The sequence below is a fragment of the Lissotriton helveticus genome, chromosome 7 (assembly GCF_964261635.1).
Source record: "Lissotriton helveticus chromosome 7, aLisHel1.1, whole genome shotgun sequence".
Taxonomy (NCBI): Eukaryota; Metazoa; Chordata; class Amphibia; order Caudata; family Salamandridae; genus Lissotriton; species Lissotriton helveticus.
This window is the reverse complement of record NC_136068.1, coordinates 1,681,982,689-1,682,001,758: the sequence shown is the minus strand read 5'-3', so window position 1 is coordinate 1,682,001,758 and position 19,070 is coordinate 1,681,982,689. Positions and strand designations below refer to the sequence as shown.

General features: G+C 41.1%; 1 protein-coding gene across 1 annotated transcript in view; it reads left to right on the top strand.

Annotated features, from left to right (window-relative positions):
- LOC144770658 (zonadhesin-like) overlaps positions 1 to 19,070 on the top strand; it is a 44,728-nt gene that overhangs the window by 6,015 nt on the left and 19,643 nt on the right. Inside the window, exons 2-3 of the mRNA XM_078655367.1 lie at positions 8,048 to 8,132; positions 11,252 to 11,278. Of these exons, the coding sequence (XP_078511493.1) occupies positions 8,090 to 8,132; positions 11,252 to 11,278 (70 nt within the window). The 5' untranslated portion in view covers positions 8,048 to 8,089. The remainder of the gene's footprint in view (positions 1 to 8,047; positions 8,133 to 11,251; positions 11,279 to 19,070) is intronic.

The following is a 19,070-nucleotide window of genomic DNA, read 5'->3' as shown; positions in this document are numbered from 1 at the left end:
GTTCCATATTTTTGACTCGATATTATGTCTAGTCGATAAAAAAAACTCGATATTTTGACTGGTTACCGTTTCACATACACCACACGGGCACTGTTTTAAGATTGAGTTCTGGCACAATGAAAGATCAACAAGGACTTGTAGACAAGCACTGATCCAGTGTCTTTGCCCAGATGACATGCCGATTAACTCTGCCTTCTCAAAATTCTTAGCATTTGCATGGAAAAAACTTGAACTTTTATAATATTAATTGTCATACCGTTCATATTTCTCTCTTCTATACTTTTAAACATATGAATTTACAAATTTAAAACAGTTTTATGATTCATGTGTACTATTTTAAAAAGTTTTATGCTTCATTTTTATAATTATTTTCTTTTTATCGTATTATCATAATTGAAATGTTTATACTGTGCATTCATTCTTTGTAAAGATTTTAAATATTCAATCAATAAACATCATGAATCCCACTAGGAGACACGTGTGTTACACTATGGTTTGAATAGTTTGTATTAAGCAATTCAATTATGATAACGTTTTCCTTAACACATGATAGATATACACTGATGTTATGATATTTCTGAACTAACAGTGATGCTCCCTGAGGAAGGGCTGTCTCTTGCCCGAAATGCATAGGAGCCAACAAAACAACAATGTCAAAATAAAGAATAATGATGTATAAATGAGATGGAATGACAAATGAATTTCATTGAACAAAAATTTACGAACTTCAATTCAAATCAATAAAAAAAAGGAGAAAATAACTCTAATATACTGTGTGGAGTCCTCACTTTTATCACAGAGGAACATATTTCTGAGTGCCCATGGGGATGCAACTAATGGGTCATTAGGAGCACACTTTACTTAAGTATCTTGGTACCCTCACATACACTTAATAAGGTCTGCTACCAAAGAGTGCATGTTGTATACAGAATGTTTGATTTCCTACCAACACAAAGCCAAAACCAGTTTGTATAGAGATCCAGGTGGTAGTTGCCAGTAGCTAGTTATAGTTACGACCATATTTCCACAGGGAAGCGTTTTTTTGACTTGCTCAAACATATTAGGGTGCAGTGAAGCAATCACAGAGCTAAGAAACTAGTAATGACAAGTATCCAGCCCATGTACTCTCCGTGACTTCCCCAGTGCACTTAGAATATCCAAGAATGGAGTTGATATTACAGGGTCATACCTGCTCATACACATATGTTCACACATGGGATACAGTGCAGCCTGCTTTACGGCTGAAAGGTCTGCTGTACGGGTGACTTACCAATACCTCATGCAGTGCATGATGGCATGGCATACATCGCTGTGTGCCATTGTGACTTTTCAGTATTCTCTGCACCAAACACCAGCTTACAATGGCAGTTTGCATGGTCTTGGTGAGGGGTCCCTAGGAAGCACAACCTATGCAGCAGCCCCAGGAGATCATCTTCAGTCCCAGTGCCCTAGATACCAGTGGTACCATTTACTATGGACTTGTAGGGGTTGCTGAAGGTGTGCCAATTGTGTTATGGTTTTGGGGAAAGACCACTGCTACTGGGAGACTAGTTGGCAGTGACCCAGTACACCTCAGTCAAAGTTGCATTAAAAACCAGGCAAAAAGTTTGGGGAGTACCACAACAGATGCCCAAATTCTCACACACCCGCTCACTCACCCATGCAGCCCCTCACTCACCCAGTCACTCACACATACAGTCACTGACACAGACACTGACTTACGCTTGCAGTCACTCACACAGTCACTCACTGCATTCATCTCACTCAACCGTACAGGTACTCACATAGGCACTCACACATCCATACTGCCGTTTAAGCACTCACTATCTCACTCACATATACAACAACTCACTCACCCTCTTGCTCATTCATAAACCCATTCATACACTCACTCACTCACTCATATAGTCTCTCGCACACTAATATAGGTTCTCATCTACCCAGTCAGTCACTCATACAACCAGTCACTCAGCTATACAAACACTTACACATTTAATCAGTCACCCAAGCAGCCACTAAGACACAGTCACACACTTTATATATACACACATACAAACAGCTTATCATTTTTCTAACCATAAAGGGCTGTTCTGACAAGAACCTTTATTTCTTCTTTTTTTCTGGAACTTTTTTTCTAACATTTGGTATTTTTGTATGTTTTATCAAATAAAATAGCAACAAGGGGGGGTCAACCCAAAAACACAAAAACCGTGGGAAAAAACTGGAACAAATAAATAAAAAATGAACAGGTATGTTGCCTTGCTGACTCGACCATGACATTGACAGATTGCTCACCAGCTGTAAGCATAGTGTTGCAGACATGGTTCTTGTCTCTCCACAGTTGGTGCTGCCCTGGATGTGGATGGCCCCTCTCCAGTATTTTTAGGCTGTTTGTCTTGAAAGGGTCTCATTCCGCAAGTTGCATTCCATAAACTGTTTTAGATTCTGGGAAGGAATTGTAAAGAAAGCCCGGCAATACTTTGCCTTTCAGGGCTGGTCCTTCATCACCAGAATCTTCAAGACATTCCTCTTGCTCCTCTGGTTGCTGTGCCACCTCCTGCTGGTCTCTGCCTCCTGTTGCCATTTTGGATGTCAAAAAATGACAAAGAAATGCCCTAAGCAGAGTTATGCACTAGTAGTACAGGGCAACTCGAACTCCAAATAATGATTCAGATATCAATTGGAAGATGAAAGAAGAGAGAAATAGGCTGGAAGTACCTTTGATGATTAATGAAACTGTCTTTTCCAGTCAAATCTCTTTCTTACATAGTCACATTATATTCGCGAATGCGGACATCATCACAAATACTAGCATTGTCGAGAAGATATGTAATACAATTTAGAAGTGCTTTATATTAAAAATAATTAGAAACATTGAACAGCTCTTGTCAAACATTAATTACAATATGTGTTTTACACTTTTTCAAAAACCAGTGTATTTTCCATGAAACAGGAACATACGTATCACAAGAATTGAATATGAATTTGCGACAAAGACATTTTTGAGAAAAGACAGTTAATAACCCATTGAAACAAATAACAAGGATTGACACAGAGAAATACATGTTCATTTCAGATAAATGAAACCTTGATGGGCCACACATAAAGGTCCACTTGAGTTAAATGAAAATAGAGAGCAAAAACCTTTCCTCTATTATTCCATATTGGAAAATGATCTGAAAGTGTTAGCTGGAGTGAATGCAATGTAAATATATTGGAACAAAATCTGAACTTCTGTGTGTGGAATGCAGTACTTAATGACATCTCCTTGGAACAGCAGAGTGCATGGTTCTCTCAATCAAATACACCAAGTATGGAAATCCCCAAATCATAGCACTCACTAACATACCCACCCACATATCCATAGCAGCTCTCACACTGCCACTCCCAGACACACACAGGCTCTGACACAACCAGTGACTCACCCACTCAAGAACTCACACAGTCTCTTATATACCCAGTTATGCACTCATATACAACCTCACATAGCTACTGAGACACCAACACTCACAGTCCTCCATACACACTCATTCGCCCACAAAGAGCTTGGTTATAACTTTGGTCATGGGACGATGGGTCCACCTGCCACTGCACCACCAAAGCAGTGGTCAGACTGCCTGCCAGATTTGTCGTTTCTTTCTTTCTGATGGGCTTTGTTTCTGATGTTCCAACAGCAGTGCCCTGAAAATGGGCACCGCAATGGGAATGCCAAAAATAGTTCCTGCACAGCATGTACTGTAAATCCATGCTGTGCAGGAAATGGTGTGCATGTTGTGCCCCCCTGTATGCACCCGCAGGCCATTAGGCACCATGGAGACCTGTAGGGCCCCCTTTGTTTTGTCTCTGGCACAGTTTTCGTGCCTATGGAACTGCCATGAAAATATGCTTAGTGGGCAAGCATATCACTGCCTCCTGACCACCGCAACACTGCCATGGAACGGCGGTTTCCTGGCAGCTGCAGTGGCGCTCTGGTGTGCCCTCTATCCAACTCATAATAGGGCAGTCGGGAGACCACTACCACCAGGCCCCTATGTGCCAGACTCATAATCGGGACTAAGCGACCCACACAGGTTCTCAAATATCCACTGCAAAATATTACAGTTTACATTTATGAAAATAATTCTTGAAAAACCTTAGAAATTCAATAAAACAAAGGTTAAATGGACGTTATAGTTAGGCTCAGATTTCAAATGTACAAAAAAGTTAAATTTAGCAATTATTGTTCCCTGAACTAACTATAACTTATGCTCCCTGCAATACACTGCTTATGACCTGGTGAGTGATATCACTGATGATATGTGTGTACAAAAAGGGGGAAAGGAGTCCTGCAGTACAGGAGAAAGGCGAGTTTAGCACTCACAAAGTGGAGTGGTAGGTCCAGCCGAGGTTTTCGCCAATAGTGACAGTAACAAAATGTGGTACCAGGCTGTTCCTAAAAAAGGTGGGGTGTGTTAGGTCCGTATGGTTGTGGAGATGGCGTAGGAGACCGATGGAAACCCACGGATGGGCATCCAATATGTTGGATGTAATGGCCTCACACAACCTTGCAGGTGTCATGCTTCATCATCGGCAATGCTACTCGTTGGGTCGGCGGTGCAATACCCAATGGGCAACACCACTAAGAGGGGCTCTTTGGTGGAGATCTTTTATCCAACTGCCGTATGGGTGAAGTGTGGATATGGGGCCAAGATTGTGTAGACATTATGGTGGCTTAAAATGGGGCAAAGGGTACCAGGATCAGGTTTATTCTAGTGGTCCCTTGCTCCAAATTAAAAGAGATCAAGATTAGACTCGAAGGGAAATTATGTGCCCTTGTGCGAGACTAGGCTAGTTTGTGTATGACTGGGTCGACATGTTTCTCGCTACTTGTCCACTGACTAGCGATTCTTCAGGACCAATATCAAAAATGAGTTTGAATCGTATCAACTATCTACAAAGTGTCTTTTCCTCCATCTTGGAATATAAATATTAAATGGAAAAGGAAGGTGTACCTGTGTTGCGCTGTATTTGCCTACATTGGGAGACAAAAGAAAGCAAATCGCAACAGGTTTCACTCCACACACAATAGTACGGGACCTAACAGCACTCAGTGTAGCATGCCAGTGAAGGTGTCGCTACCATGTGAGGTAAAAATGATAGTGTCATCCATAGTGAGCATAGTGAGTGGCATGCCCATGTGGGGAAACATAAATTAAAATTAACGTTCACAGCAGTATTCTCATTGTGTCACTAGATTCTTGGCACTCAACTATCTGTTCAATGGTGAGCTACAACGACAGCACCCGGCGGGTAGAACAACGGGTTAAGCCTCTTTGCTTTCAGGGTAAGTACGGTAAACAAGGGGCAATAGTGATTTAAGGGCTTAATCAAACTATGCAAACTGGTCTCACGAGTTGACTAAAAACAGCATTACTCATAATCTTGCTCCCTATGTGAAGGGCGACTATCATTATAGCTGCTTCAATTAGTACAGTTTCTAAATATCTCCTCTCTCTCTCTCTTACCATCTGATGTGTGGCTGGTACTTAGAAAGCCACACGTGTTAGAAAATGGCACCTCGCCGCAAAACCATGCGCATGTCAGGCACCTGTAGAAGGCAAGGAGTGTTGCTGGTTGCCTGAAAGCATGCCACAGATCGCTAGTGGTACAAAAGGGGGTGTGATGGACGGAGCATCTGAACCAATCAAACACTCACACCCAGTCAAAAGATCTGGGTTTAATCCATCACCGTTCTTTAGCCCACTCTGCCATCCCAGTTCAGACATGGCTATATGCAAATCAGTCTGACCCTGTACCTCATGGGAACAGTCCAGCCCAAACTGCCAAGCTTATATAACATAGCAGCAAAAACGTACATGCCCCCAAATTTAATGGTGCTGGTAGAAGGAAGGGCTGCTATCGGTTGTACGGCATTTCCCGAACAATCGCATCTCCCTAGTCCCATAGGCAAAAAGTGGGCGGAAGCCTTGTGTGTCAACTTACTGCTGTTTAAACATAATTTTCCTGATGTTGCTCAAAAATAGCTCATGTACAACACACACGCATCAATATCACCCGCTTAGTTTAGTACAACATGCCTACGGGAGGTTCACGAGTCAAAACATGCTGTCTCTCTGACTCGTTCGTGTGAACCCAGCAACTGTCAATCTCAGTAAAGTTATCACACATTCCATTCACTCTTTGTAAAGACAGCGATCGAGCAGCAATCCTTGGCCTAAAGCTGGGAGTTCATATTCATGATCTTTCTGTACATTCTAAATCGACATGGGGAGGAGTATGGGTGTGGCCAGTCTATGTTGGTATGTTTTGTACAAGGCTACGCAGTCGGTCATGTGTCTGGTCGTTCTGGTCATTAAAGTGTACCTTGGATAGACCTTCAAGTGAGGACCTAGAATGAACCCCATGGTATGTCCTCATTGAGTCCCGCACTATCTGAGGACAAGCGGTGTATCCACCTTTATTCTTTAAAGAACAAACTCTGTTTTTTGGAGCTTGCATTTGCTTCTAGTATTAGCCACCTCATGGAGTCGGCACTGTGATTAAATTCCATGAAATATTTACACATTTTGGTATTGCTCTTTTTGCAATGAAAGTTGATGCGGTGCTCAGCCATGCGTGTCTTGACTGGGTGAGTGGTCATGCCCACATAGTATAGATCGCAGGGGCACAGTAGAAGATAGATGCATTTAGCGGTGTTGCAGTTTGCATGGCCTCGTAGCTCCCAAGAGAAAGTAGGGGTCAATTGAATTGACTTATATGTTGTTGTGAAAGGGCATACACTACATGACCCACAGGGGTAATGTCCTTTGACTGGGGGCAAGTACCACAGGGTAGATTGCGTCCCGGTTTGTGGTTTCTTAGGTCTGGTCTGTATCAATATGTCCTTGATATTCTTCGACCTCTTGAAGGCGAACCGGGGTAGTTCGAAATCGAGGCCCCCAGTATTTAAGATCTGCCAATGGCGTTTAAGAGCTTTCTTAACTGAGTTTGAGGCTGGTGTGAACGTGGTGACACATGTCATGGGTTCGCACATCTCAGGGTCCTGTACTCTTCTTTCCGATAGCCCACCTCTATGGTTATTCTGAGCTCTCTTTTTTGCTTTTGTTATCTCCCTATTGGGGTAGCCTCTGTCCAACAAATTCCTTGAGAGGATAGCGGACTGTGTTTTGTAATCAGCCAACCTGCTGCAATTACGCCTGACCCTCAGGAAGTTTCCGAAGGGCAGATTCTCCCTTAAAGCTTTGGGAAGATGGCTCGTGAAATGGAGCAAGCTGTTCCGGTCTGTTGCTTTCTTGAACATAGTAGTTCAAGATGAAACACATGTTAGCTGTGCTGGCTGTGCTTGGATAATTGTATCTTGTGGCTGTATCTCAACGTCTTCTGTACTGTATCAGATATGTGTTCAATTTGTACTGTATGTTGCTTTAATACATATGCGGTGTTCATATATGATTTACATTTAAATAGATGCACTCGATTGCATCTATTTGTCAAATTTATCTTGACATATTTAAAATAAAACATCATTACTAATCAAAAGTTATTTTCTCATTATAATAAATTGTGACCTTACTAGCTTAAAGTGTGTTGTGCACCAGGCATTCGTTGTATGTTTTTGTAGGTCATTGCCTTTGGTAATGTCTCAATTGCACTTATTTGCAACAGGAGTGTTGTATGTGGTAGAACACTGAACACTTTTTCTTATTACTGACCACACTTGTTAAGAGTTCTCAGTGCTGGTTGTATCTTTAGCTTAATGCTGGTTTTGTAATGGGTAACACTTCAGTAATTTGTTTATATTATTTCTTTCTCTAACCAGTCCCAGAAACCCTGGGGTAAGCGTCACAGTCAGTCCCCAGTTGTCCCTAGACTACAGGTTAAGGACCACTGGATAAATGTCAGTTAATTACCATCCATACTGTTCTTCACACATGTTATTGGTCAAATTAGTTCATGTTTAAAGCTGTGTATGAACTTTAAAACCAATTTCAATCAACACTGGGACAGGTGATCAATTGAATAATGAAACTTTCTCTATTTGATTAAGATTCAGATTTCTTCCTGTGATCCACCAAAGCAGCAGAATTTCATGATGATGAAAATTCAGCTCTTCTTTCTTCTCCTCGTCCTTGGTGAGTGCACATAAATACTAAAACATGTAATGAGTTGTAAGGGCAAGCAGCATATTTTCTAAGATAAGGGTGTTTCAAGTCCTGAGAAAAAGATGAGGGTATGAATGAGGATGAAAATGAGCTCTGTTTTTATTTACTCTATCATTTGTACACCTGTTTGATAGCAATTATTGGAATATGAAGGAGGTGATATATGTTACACTGGTGCTCATAGGTGCAGTAGATGTGCACATCTGCTTTTACCATTCTGAGGCCCTTTGGTATTACAGAATAGGCCTCAGAACTCCAGGAGTGTACTGATGAGTGGATCAGGAGGTCCATCATTCATACCTGGTGTCAAACTTTGAGATGGGGGGGTTCCCTATGCAGGGGGTTCTTTAAAGTTCTTCCCTTCCTCTGTCAATGCTGAGCTGACAAGAGGCTAGTCTCAGGTTCCTTTGTGTGCTGGAGACAAATCTTTTGAACTGTAAATGGGGCAGGGCCGAGCCCCACCCCAAGCTATCCTGGCAAGACGGTCTTCTGGGCTGAAAAAAACAACAGAGCTGAGATATCTTTTTCTATAATTTCTCTTCTTTTTGAGACCTTTATTTTTTCATTAAGTCTGCTTTGTTGGGAGATGGGCAGGTTAAATGCAATAATTGTGTAAAAGATAATGAAATTGTAAATATGTCCGGAATGAGCCTTCATAACTTTAAACATTTTATCAACTCATATACATGAATAAAGCACAGGAGGCATGTAGAAAATATTACATTATTGCCAATTGGGGCACAATATTGTGGAGGGAGAGCTAGTACAGTGCAGAATTTGATCAGAAATGTTCATGATTAGTTCTTAAACACACCATGTCACATGGGTCGAAGTGCGTTAAGAAATGGCACAGCTGGGGACACTCAATATTACAGCTGCAATGTAATGAAATGATTACTGTGTATAGTATTGTGTTGTACATTGATTCTTCATGTAATATGGTTGTCTTTTGTCTTAGTCCTTTCTTTGTGTTTTCTTGTTGATTACATGTAGATTTATTGTAGGACACAGCTGAGCACAAGCTTCGCCAGCTGACCAGACCACCAACTGACACTAGTGGAATTCTCCAGGTAGAAGTCAGAACATACATAGGCATTGTGGTAGAGAGAGAACAAGAAAACACAAAGAAAGGACTAAGACAAAAGACAACCATATTACATGAAGAATCAATGTACAACACATTGCACACTTGGGTATAATGCTATGCCTGTTGTTAGTTTCAATACACATGCACACCTATTAAATGGTAGTGTTTAGCAGACAATGATGATATGTGTAACTGTGTAGAAAACATTTGAATATAGTATATTTTCCGCTTGGTCATAATATTGTGATTCAAGAATCAGCACATATGCATATACAGGAACTGAAAGTATTTGGCACGCAATGAGAATATGTAGAGCATTTTTAACTCTTCTGCCAAGCAGCCGCAAACATGATGTTTGCTCCCAACTGGATGGAGCTTCAAAAATGCTCGCACTCACTGGGAGCTGACTTCAGATCTGTTTCTTTGACCGCAGTGATGCGAGCAGATAAAAAGATCTAAATATTGTTCCTGCCTGGAGGGAGCAGCATCATCACCTGCTCCCGTGGTTTGGGAGTCATGTCGGCTCCTGACAGATGCAGAGAGTAGGCGGGGGCTCCCTCCACAGCCCCCAACAATAGTATGGTGGGTGCCCTGGATGGGCGCCAGGGCACCAACATTTGCTTTGCCTGGCCGTGGAGAATGGGTCTCCAGGATTGAATCAGGCCGGGGAGGAGGGCTACATGCCCCACCTTTTAATTGGTGATTGCCTCAGGGATGGTGTCACCGGGGATCAAATCGGCCCAGTAGGTCACACTCTTGCTCCTCCTTGTTCAAATAGTGTTGTGCACTAGGGAGTGGGGACGCTGGGCTGAAATCGACTGGAGGGGCTGAATGCCCCTTCCTCTAACATTAATGGAGGACCACAGCATTTGGGGACCCCGAGCCTGTAACCATCGCTGGGAGGGTAGTCCCACACCCCCTCGATTTTTTATTCAAAAGAGTGACCCTGGAGGATGAGGTCCTCAGGGCTTAATAGGTCCCCAGGGCTTATTAGGCCCCCCTCCCCAATATTTAAATAAGTGGCTCTCGGGATGTGATCCCAGGGGCTGATAACAACTAGGGCAGGGGCACCCGGGGACCCCTCTCCTTTCAAAACAACGGCCCTGGTGGATGGGAGCTACTAACTAATACTGGTGAATATCTGTGTTTTATTTTGTTCAAAACTTTAATGTTACCACGTATGTATTCACCTAATTAAAATGTTACTTTTCAGTAAATTTTTAAGGTTTCTAAAAAAAGAAAGCAAAAACAGAGCTTGTTTTCATAGTTACTTACAATGTTACTTTAACCTTTAGGTTTTTAGATAGATAGATACACAGACAGACAGACAGACAGACAGACAGACAGACAGATAGATAGATAGATAGATAGATAGATAGATAGATAGATAGATAGATAGATAGATAGATAGATAGATAGATAGATACTAGGTTACATTCAAATTAATTTTATGCCTCAAACTATACATATAATATATTTCAATTAACTGCTGCCGATAGCGTCCTCACTTCAGGACCTATATTATTTTAGATTTGCTATTTAATGCTGTATCACGATAGCCTGTGCTGACTCAGTGCAGATCCCAGTGCTTGTAGGTATGTGCCTTCTATAGTGGATTCATGTAGCCTTTAGTATTCCAGGTTAGTGCATTATTTTAGAGAGCATTGGTCAGAAACAGGAAGAGGCCAATCCTGCAAATTGTACTGTCTGTATACAAACCCTCAATTTGCTTTACTCGATGCAGGTTCATTAAAACAGCGGGTATATCTGTGGGGGGCCAGCGAAGCCCCTAATAATATGAATCCTGTCAGAACACAACATATGCTTGAAAATCATATCACAATAGCACCCTTCAAAATATAACATGAGTGCATGACATAATTGATCTAAATGTCTTGGTGTTGCTCTAATTTTTCCAAGATTATGTTAATGCATTCCACGCAGAGCCTCACTGACTTGCCATTGATGGACTGACAGGATTTCTTGTGCTTTCTATTCACAGATGTTTCCTTGATGTGGGTGAACGGAGGTGAGAATTTCTAAAAAGAAACCCTCTACTTTTATGGCTGTTCAAACCTGAATATAATTTGAAACAAGGGCTAAATATCATCTGAAAACAAAATAACAACTTAGAGCATAGTTTTTATGTAGGTTTGTAATTTAGCATCTCTAAAATGTTAAATTGGAGATGATAGATATGCCAATTTGTAGTAGATTAGTATTTTGGTGATTGTAATATTTCCCCTTAGTTGGGCCCCCCTCGTGCAAATTGCAGTTCTGCACTTGGAATTAGTTCATAGTAAAGCCATTTATGTTTGTAGTTTTTTTTAAATGAGAATAAATGGATTCATCATGCAGATCCAAATAAGTAATAATGGACATTTTTTAACAAGAATCATAAGATACAGGAAATCAAACGTGTCTACCGATATCCAGCAAATAGGAGGATATAACGTTTTCTCAAAGTACTGGTAAAAATAGTACCACAACTTCACAGTACTACAAATTGCAGTACAAAGATACAACTCTCACGCATTTTCATGACAAATATCAAGATCAGACACATCTTGAGTCTGTAGGTCACTGTAGCAGCTAGCATTTACACATTTATCCTATTATTTTCTCATTGGTGCAATTTGTGACTATTTTAGTGATGTAGGAAGAAAGGGATCTCTAAACATTTTTTGAAACATAGCATGTAATATCACATAGTCTTTGGTCTGCATGCATCATTCCACACTGTGATTATTGAGGATATCCTGGGCCAATGGTCAATTATGTGCATTATTTTTTTGCACAACATTGTTTAATATGGAAGGTTAATATTTACTATGGTCATATTTCGGGCTATAAACAGTAGTAGTACTAGATACCATAAAACGCATTGTCAAAATCAGTAGGGATGAGTAGCATTTTTAGGTACAACTAGGCCTATTGGCTTGTGTAAGTTTATGTGACAGATACGGTTTGAATAGTATAGAATCTGTTAGAAATGTAATTATTTTTTTGCGACTACTACCCTTAGTAAACATGATCCTGTTATATCACAAATGCAGTTCTTAAGAGAATCACTGATATTAAAAGAATAGGGAAGAGTGTGTGCAAGGATCGAGCAGTACCAAATAAACACACTGCAATAAAGTTTTCATACCAACGTGATAAACAAAAAGACAGGAAATATTTGACTGGATATGGATTTTTTCATTTTTAGGGAAAGAAGCAAAAGAAAACACAAAGTGTCAATGGAAAGTAACGTTTTATTGCTGTTTATGACCTAGGCATGCGTTTGGGTCAAAATTAATTTGGGGATGGATAAAAGAAACAAGCAAAAGATATATAATATTTTTATTATGTAATATTGAAATTAGAATGTAATTCAATATTATAATAGGAAAACTGTATATGTGTGTTACCAATAACACTAAAAAATACTATGCATAAATGTCACATGTCCCAAAATTGATCAACCTTCCTAGATCACACATACACATACAGTAAAAGACACATAGACATAGAAGATTGGGATGTTAAACTTCACTTACAACCAGTGATGATGGACAGAGTGGAGGACACTCTGCTAACTACTAGTAATGAGCAGGTAGTTAGTGAAATTGATATGTCTACTGTTGTTAATATATTTCCTATAGAAGCTGCTTGATGTACATCTGGACAGCTGCCTGTACTGAGACAGGGCAGGGCCTCTATACAAGTAGAATCTACATTAGTTGAAAACATACCAATAGGGGCCCTGTGCATCTGATTTGAATGCTTTTGTTTTTCAATTCAATACAAACAACATAAAGAAACCTGTGGGTTTAGTTGAAGCAATAACAAAATGAACAAAACCATCTCTGAGTGCAATAACATAATTCAATCTGGTATCTGAAAAGCATTAAAGGAATAATAGCAGGTGTATGGCGCAATTGAAATATATCCTTGAAGAAACACAGCCACCTAATGTTCCTAATAGATCCAACAAGAAAGTGAAGAGGGATCTTCGTAGGGATTACGATGTCCCTTTCACACAGCTTTTCAATGTGTTACGACCGCCATTGTAAGGCTGTCGGAAACTGAATGTGGAAGCCACTAAAAGGCCCCCTGTCCCTCTGCAGCATCTGTATGAGGCCTGGTGAGCAACTGTGGTGCCCCCCAAAACATCCATACCCCATGTGCCAGGCACCACATGTGCATGGCACACTGTGCATGGATGTTTGCAAACATCCATTTTTCCAATGCGGCATGTGCTGCGGCCCATTTCCGACAGTACAAGCTGCAATGAAAAACTGTATGTATCTGATGGCCTCATGGGCGGTTGCATCCTAAATTGTCAGATGGAACTGCTGACAACAAGTCAGTCGATTTCCATTCCGAGACGATGTTGGTCGGACTCGCATCCAATCAGCATCGTAATCGGGGCCTAAGTGTCTTGTCCCTACTTGGTGCAAGTACTGTTAAATTATATATGCAACTTTTTGTTTTTGTGGCCATTCTCAAATTGTGAAATTGTGAGTAATTTGAGTTTTACAATTTAAAAAAGGCAAAAAGCAACTAGAAAGTGAGAAATAGGGAAATAGATTGCTACGCAATTATAGCATGCCTATATTTTCAAACACAACACTTCAAAGGTCTCTGTTATGCTTGTAAAACTAATTGCAAATGGTATGCAATTTGCATTCATATATGAGGCTTATAACTTTCAGCAATGATTTCGCTGCCCCTATTATGATTAACTTTGTGTCATCTCATTAGTTCTTTGGATTCAGTGCTTTAAATTTAAACATTCTTGTAGGCGATCCGAGCCATTTTGTTATCCATATATATTTATTTTATTTACTTGTTGCCTGACTAAAAATATCTTGGAAAGAGAATTGTCATGCTACGCTGTAAATCCTGTCTTTTAATTCTTTCTACACTTTTCTTCCAAATTTTGTAAACAAGGTAGAATCTGTCCCACCAGTTTCACTTATGATTGCCTTAACTCTGGCAATATATGATTGCAGATCAAGATATCCTCGATGAAATTGAACAATTCTTTTTTCAGCATCATATTTCTTATCACAGCCATTAAAGGTTCCCTCAAAGTATGATACAAATGCTGCATAATTATCCAATAATAGATTGCTTTCTGACCCTAAATGAGTGGCCAAGGATAGAGGATTCCTAGTAGTACTGCATATCATAAATTCTACATTTGCTTAATCTGTAATGTATTTATGAGATAGATATTTAGAAGCTCCATCACATTTCAACTCAACTAAACCTGCAATTGTTGAGTTTATAGTTCTTTTCAGAAGTACTGTCAGGGGATGTAAACAGGCTGAATTCTCTGTTTAATTCTGGTCCAGTAGTCTCAGTTTATCACACCCATTAGATGTTCTTGAACTTGATCTAAATAATCTTGATCAGGGAATTACTTGTGGTGTGTCAACACTTGTACTAAAAGAAATTATGTTCCTCCATTGCCTAAAATATCATCAGTAAATTTAATGGCAAATATTTTTGGCTAATATTTTTTAATTGCATGGTCTTCTCTGAAAAATAACTGACTGACACACACTTTGTCATCACTTTGATGGTGATTCCCTGACGACATTTGATCAGTGAAGACAGGAGTTGTGTCTCCCTGAGTCCACTAGACTACAATATCATCAACAGTGCCACTGGACTTTCCCCTTCCCCAAGGCATGGGGACTACTCACCAACCGACAGCTTTTGAGACCCTGCTTTGATCATTTGACTGGACTCGCAGGCTTATCTCGCACACACAACAGGCCCTCCAATAATAAACCCCTATCTGTCTACATCTTTATCAACCACAAAGGCACATTGACATTGGGAAAGACTTATATTCTGTGGATTTCTAAAAGCTTAGCCCAACACAAGACAGCGTACAAAGTATTGAATCGCTGATATCTCCACTTCGCTGAGGCTGTAATTCAGTACCAGGAGACATTTTACACAATATGGTGGTCTTGCCCAAGCATTACCACCTTTTGGAAAGACAGTCTTAGCCAAATTAGGAGGAACTATTGGTTCCCCTCTTTCAGATTCCTACCCAATAACCATTCTTGGTATCTGATCACTAAACATGCAGGCCATGACGCATGCTGAATGACACTTAATAACACCCACATGTTCGGGGCTGCCAAGCAAATGATAACCCTACCTTGGAAGAAACCTTTTGCTCCCCCCATAGCCCAATTGTTCCTGTGCCTGTAGCACATCTTAGATATCGAATTGCTTTCTCATTAAATAACTCACGCGGAGAGGAAGTTCACCCCCATTTGGCAGCACCCTCAAACAATACTTGTCCAATTTGGAATTTATTTAGTTTAGGTATTTATTAAGTTTTGGATAGCGTGAACATGTGGGTATCAAGCTCTTTGCATGAGTATAATTGAATATCTAACATGATCACCTGTATAAATGGAGGTAAAAAGCCTTGAGCATACATAACATACTCTACTTGTTCTCAAAGATAGTCATCAAGGAAAAGCCAGGCATCATAAAAGAGTTACAGTTATGGATACACTCAATATACACAAAGGAGATAGCTTAGGGTAAGAATATGTTCATCAGAAATGATTTTACTTATTTTTTTGAATGAAGCGGTAGATGAAATTAAGCGAGCATCCAGAGGCAACCATAGGCAAAGAGTTCCTTATCTTTTGTGCGACACCTGAGAAAGCTCTGTACCCAGCTTTCTTTTTATTGAAGTGCTGTAGTTCCAGTAGCAAAGCTCTCACACTTCACAATTGTCCACAACCCTCTGATTTTTCGAGTTTTTGGGCCAAACATCTGGGGGTGTTGAAATGTAGGGCTTTGTGTGTCATTGCTTTATCTTTAGTTGAATTCTTGCCTCATAAGGTAGCCATTCAGGGATTTTATGGTGGGGGAGATGTGTTTGTTTCGTTTTGTACCGGAGACAAGTGTGGCGGCCGCATTGAGTGAAGCTCTTAGAGGGGCCAGTTTCTATCTAGGTAGGCCACATAAGGTGGCACTACAGTAGTCTAATCTGGGCAACACAAGAGCTTGAACCGCATTCTTGAATTCCTCCTGTGGGAGGAAATGTTTAAGTTTCTGTTAGATACTCATCTGACAATTCGCTCCTTTGGTGAATGTTCTAATGTGATCCTGCATATTCAAGTGTGTGTCTAATGTAATTTCCAACAACCTAGCAGAATCTATGTTGTGGAAAACAGTTGAGTGTGGTAAGATGTTTCATCTAGAGTTACATTTTGGGAATGTTGTTCAGAGGAGATATGAGTGGGAATACGGTTTAGGTGGAAGCGAGCCAAAGATGAGTATTATGTAGAATAGAGTCATCTGGGGAACAGATTTTGATATACAATTGCGTGTCATCAGCATACATGTGATAATAATTGTTAGCAGATTTTAAGGAATCTGCTAGTCGTTCCAAGAATCAATTGAAGAGAATAGGTGAGAGAGTGTAGATCCCTGTGGAACACCCAGTGTGACTGTGGAAGGCTTCGATAGGGATTGGTTCATCTTGACTCTTTGGGATCTACTGTGGAGGAATGATGTCAACCATTGTAATACGACCCCTGATATGCACATCCTTCCTTCAAGTATGGTCAATAAACTATCATGTTTAATAGTGTCAAAGGCAGATGATAGGTCAAGTAGTATCAGAAGGCATGATTCCTTAGAATCCAACATTTTTAGTATGTCATCCACCACATGAGTGAGTGCTGATTCAGTGCTGTGACCATGACAGAAGCCTGACTGGCATTGATTGAGAAGTTGGGAATTGTCTATGTGATTACAGAGTTGAATATGTACACATTTTTCCAGGAGTTTCACTAGAGAGAGGATGTTGGAGATAGGACGGTAGTTGAGCAATCAGAGTTTTTTTTTTTAAGTGGGGATTACCTACTTTTAGACCGCCAGGTATGGTGCCTTGACGTCGAGACAATAATATCAGAACAGAGCCACCCACTAATCCCCCAGGGACTGGGTATCGTTAATAACAAAAGCAAAATGTCCCGGAAGGAAACATTTAGATGCTGATTCACTTTTTCAATGGTGTCATATGTATGAACACTTAATTGTTTGCAGTCACAGGTATTCAATATAGGACACTATAACTGTATCAAAAAACGAAATGTAGCTTTTCTGCAAGGTAAAGGTCTGGCAACAAAATACTTCCGATACAATCACAATAAATTAAATGGTAGTATGAAAAACACCTTTCGCATAAAATATGGACATTTGATTCAACCACATTTGCGTGAATTAACACAGCGCATTGGTAAATTATACTCTAAATAATTAGGTATTTATGCAAAAACGGCGTCGTGCATCTACGTTTCGGTCTCCAAAATCAGACTTAGCCGCAGTGTAAAAACAAGCCAGACTGGTCATGTCTCGAAAAGCCACAATACAACTTACGATTCAGAAAAGGGGGTGGTGATGAACAGAGTGTCTGAATTAAGCAGACCACTCTTACCCAGTCCAAAGATCAGGGCTTGATCCATCACCGTTATTTATCTCACTGCCCCATCCCAGCTCAGAACCTGGCTATATGCAAATTAGTCTGTCCCTGGCCCAGTGCATCATGGGAACAGGGCAGACCAAACTACCAAGCCAATTCTTCACCAGAAAGGAGACAAGCTACCGGGGACCGGTTTCTGGCATTTCAGCCTCTTCGGCCCGGCTTGCTTGAATCCTGATGGAGCAGTGAGAAAGGGACTCATGTCTGAGTATACCCTGCCACACCTATAGTGGCCAAAAACGATTCAGAAAAGGGGGTGGTGATGAACAGAGTGTCTGAATTAAGCAGACCACTCTTACCCAGTCCAAAGATCAGGGCTTGATCCATCACCGTTATTTATCTCACTGCCCCATCCCAGCTCAGAACCTGGCTATATGCAAATTAGTCTGTCCCTGGCCCAGTGCATCATGGGAACAGGGCAGACCAAACTACCAAGCCAATTCTTCACCAGAAAGGAGACAAGCTACCGGGGACCGGTTTCTGGCATTTCAGCCTCTTCGGCCCATCATCAGGATTCAAGCAAGCCGGGCCGAAGACGGCTGTAATGCCAGAAACGGTCCCCGGAAGCTTGTTTCCTTCCCAGTGTAAGAATTGGCTTTTGTAGTCTGGTCTGCCCTGTTCCCATGATGCACTGGGCCAGGGACAGACTAATTTGCATACAGCCAGGTTCTGAAACTGGGATGGTGCAATGAGCTAAAAAACGGTGTTGGATCTAGCCCTGATCTTTTGACTGGGTGAGAGTACTCTGCTTAATTCAGAGACTCTGTCCATCACCACCCCTTGTTGTAAATAATTGTGTCCACCCTAAGCGTGGAAGGGTATACTCAGATGTGAGTCCCTTGCTCATTGCACCATCAGGATTCAAGCAAGCCGGGCCGAAGACGGCTGTAATGCCAGAAACCGGTCCCCGGAAGCTTGTTTCCTTCCCAGTGTAAGAATTGGCTTTTGTAGTCTGGTCTGCCCTGTTCCCATGATGCACTGGGCCAGGGACAGACTAATTTGCATACAGCCAGGTTCTGAAACTGGGATGGTGCAATGAGCTAAAAAACGGCGTTGGATCTAGCCCTGATCTTTTGACTGGGTGAGAGTACTCTGCCTAATTCAGAGACTCTGTCCATCACCACCCCTTGTTGTAAATAATTTTGTCCACCCTAAGCGTGGAAGGGTATACTCAGATGTGAGTCCCTTGCTCATTGCACCATCAGGATTCAAGCAAGCCGGGCCGAAGACGGCTGTAATGCCAGAAACCGGTCCCCGGAAGCTTGTTTCCTTCCCAGTGTAAGAATTGGCTTTTGTAGTCTGGTCT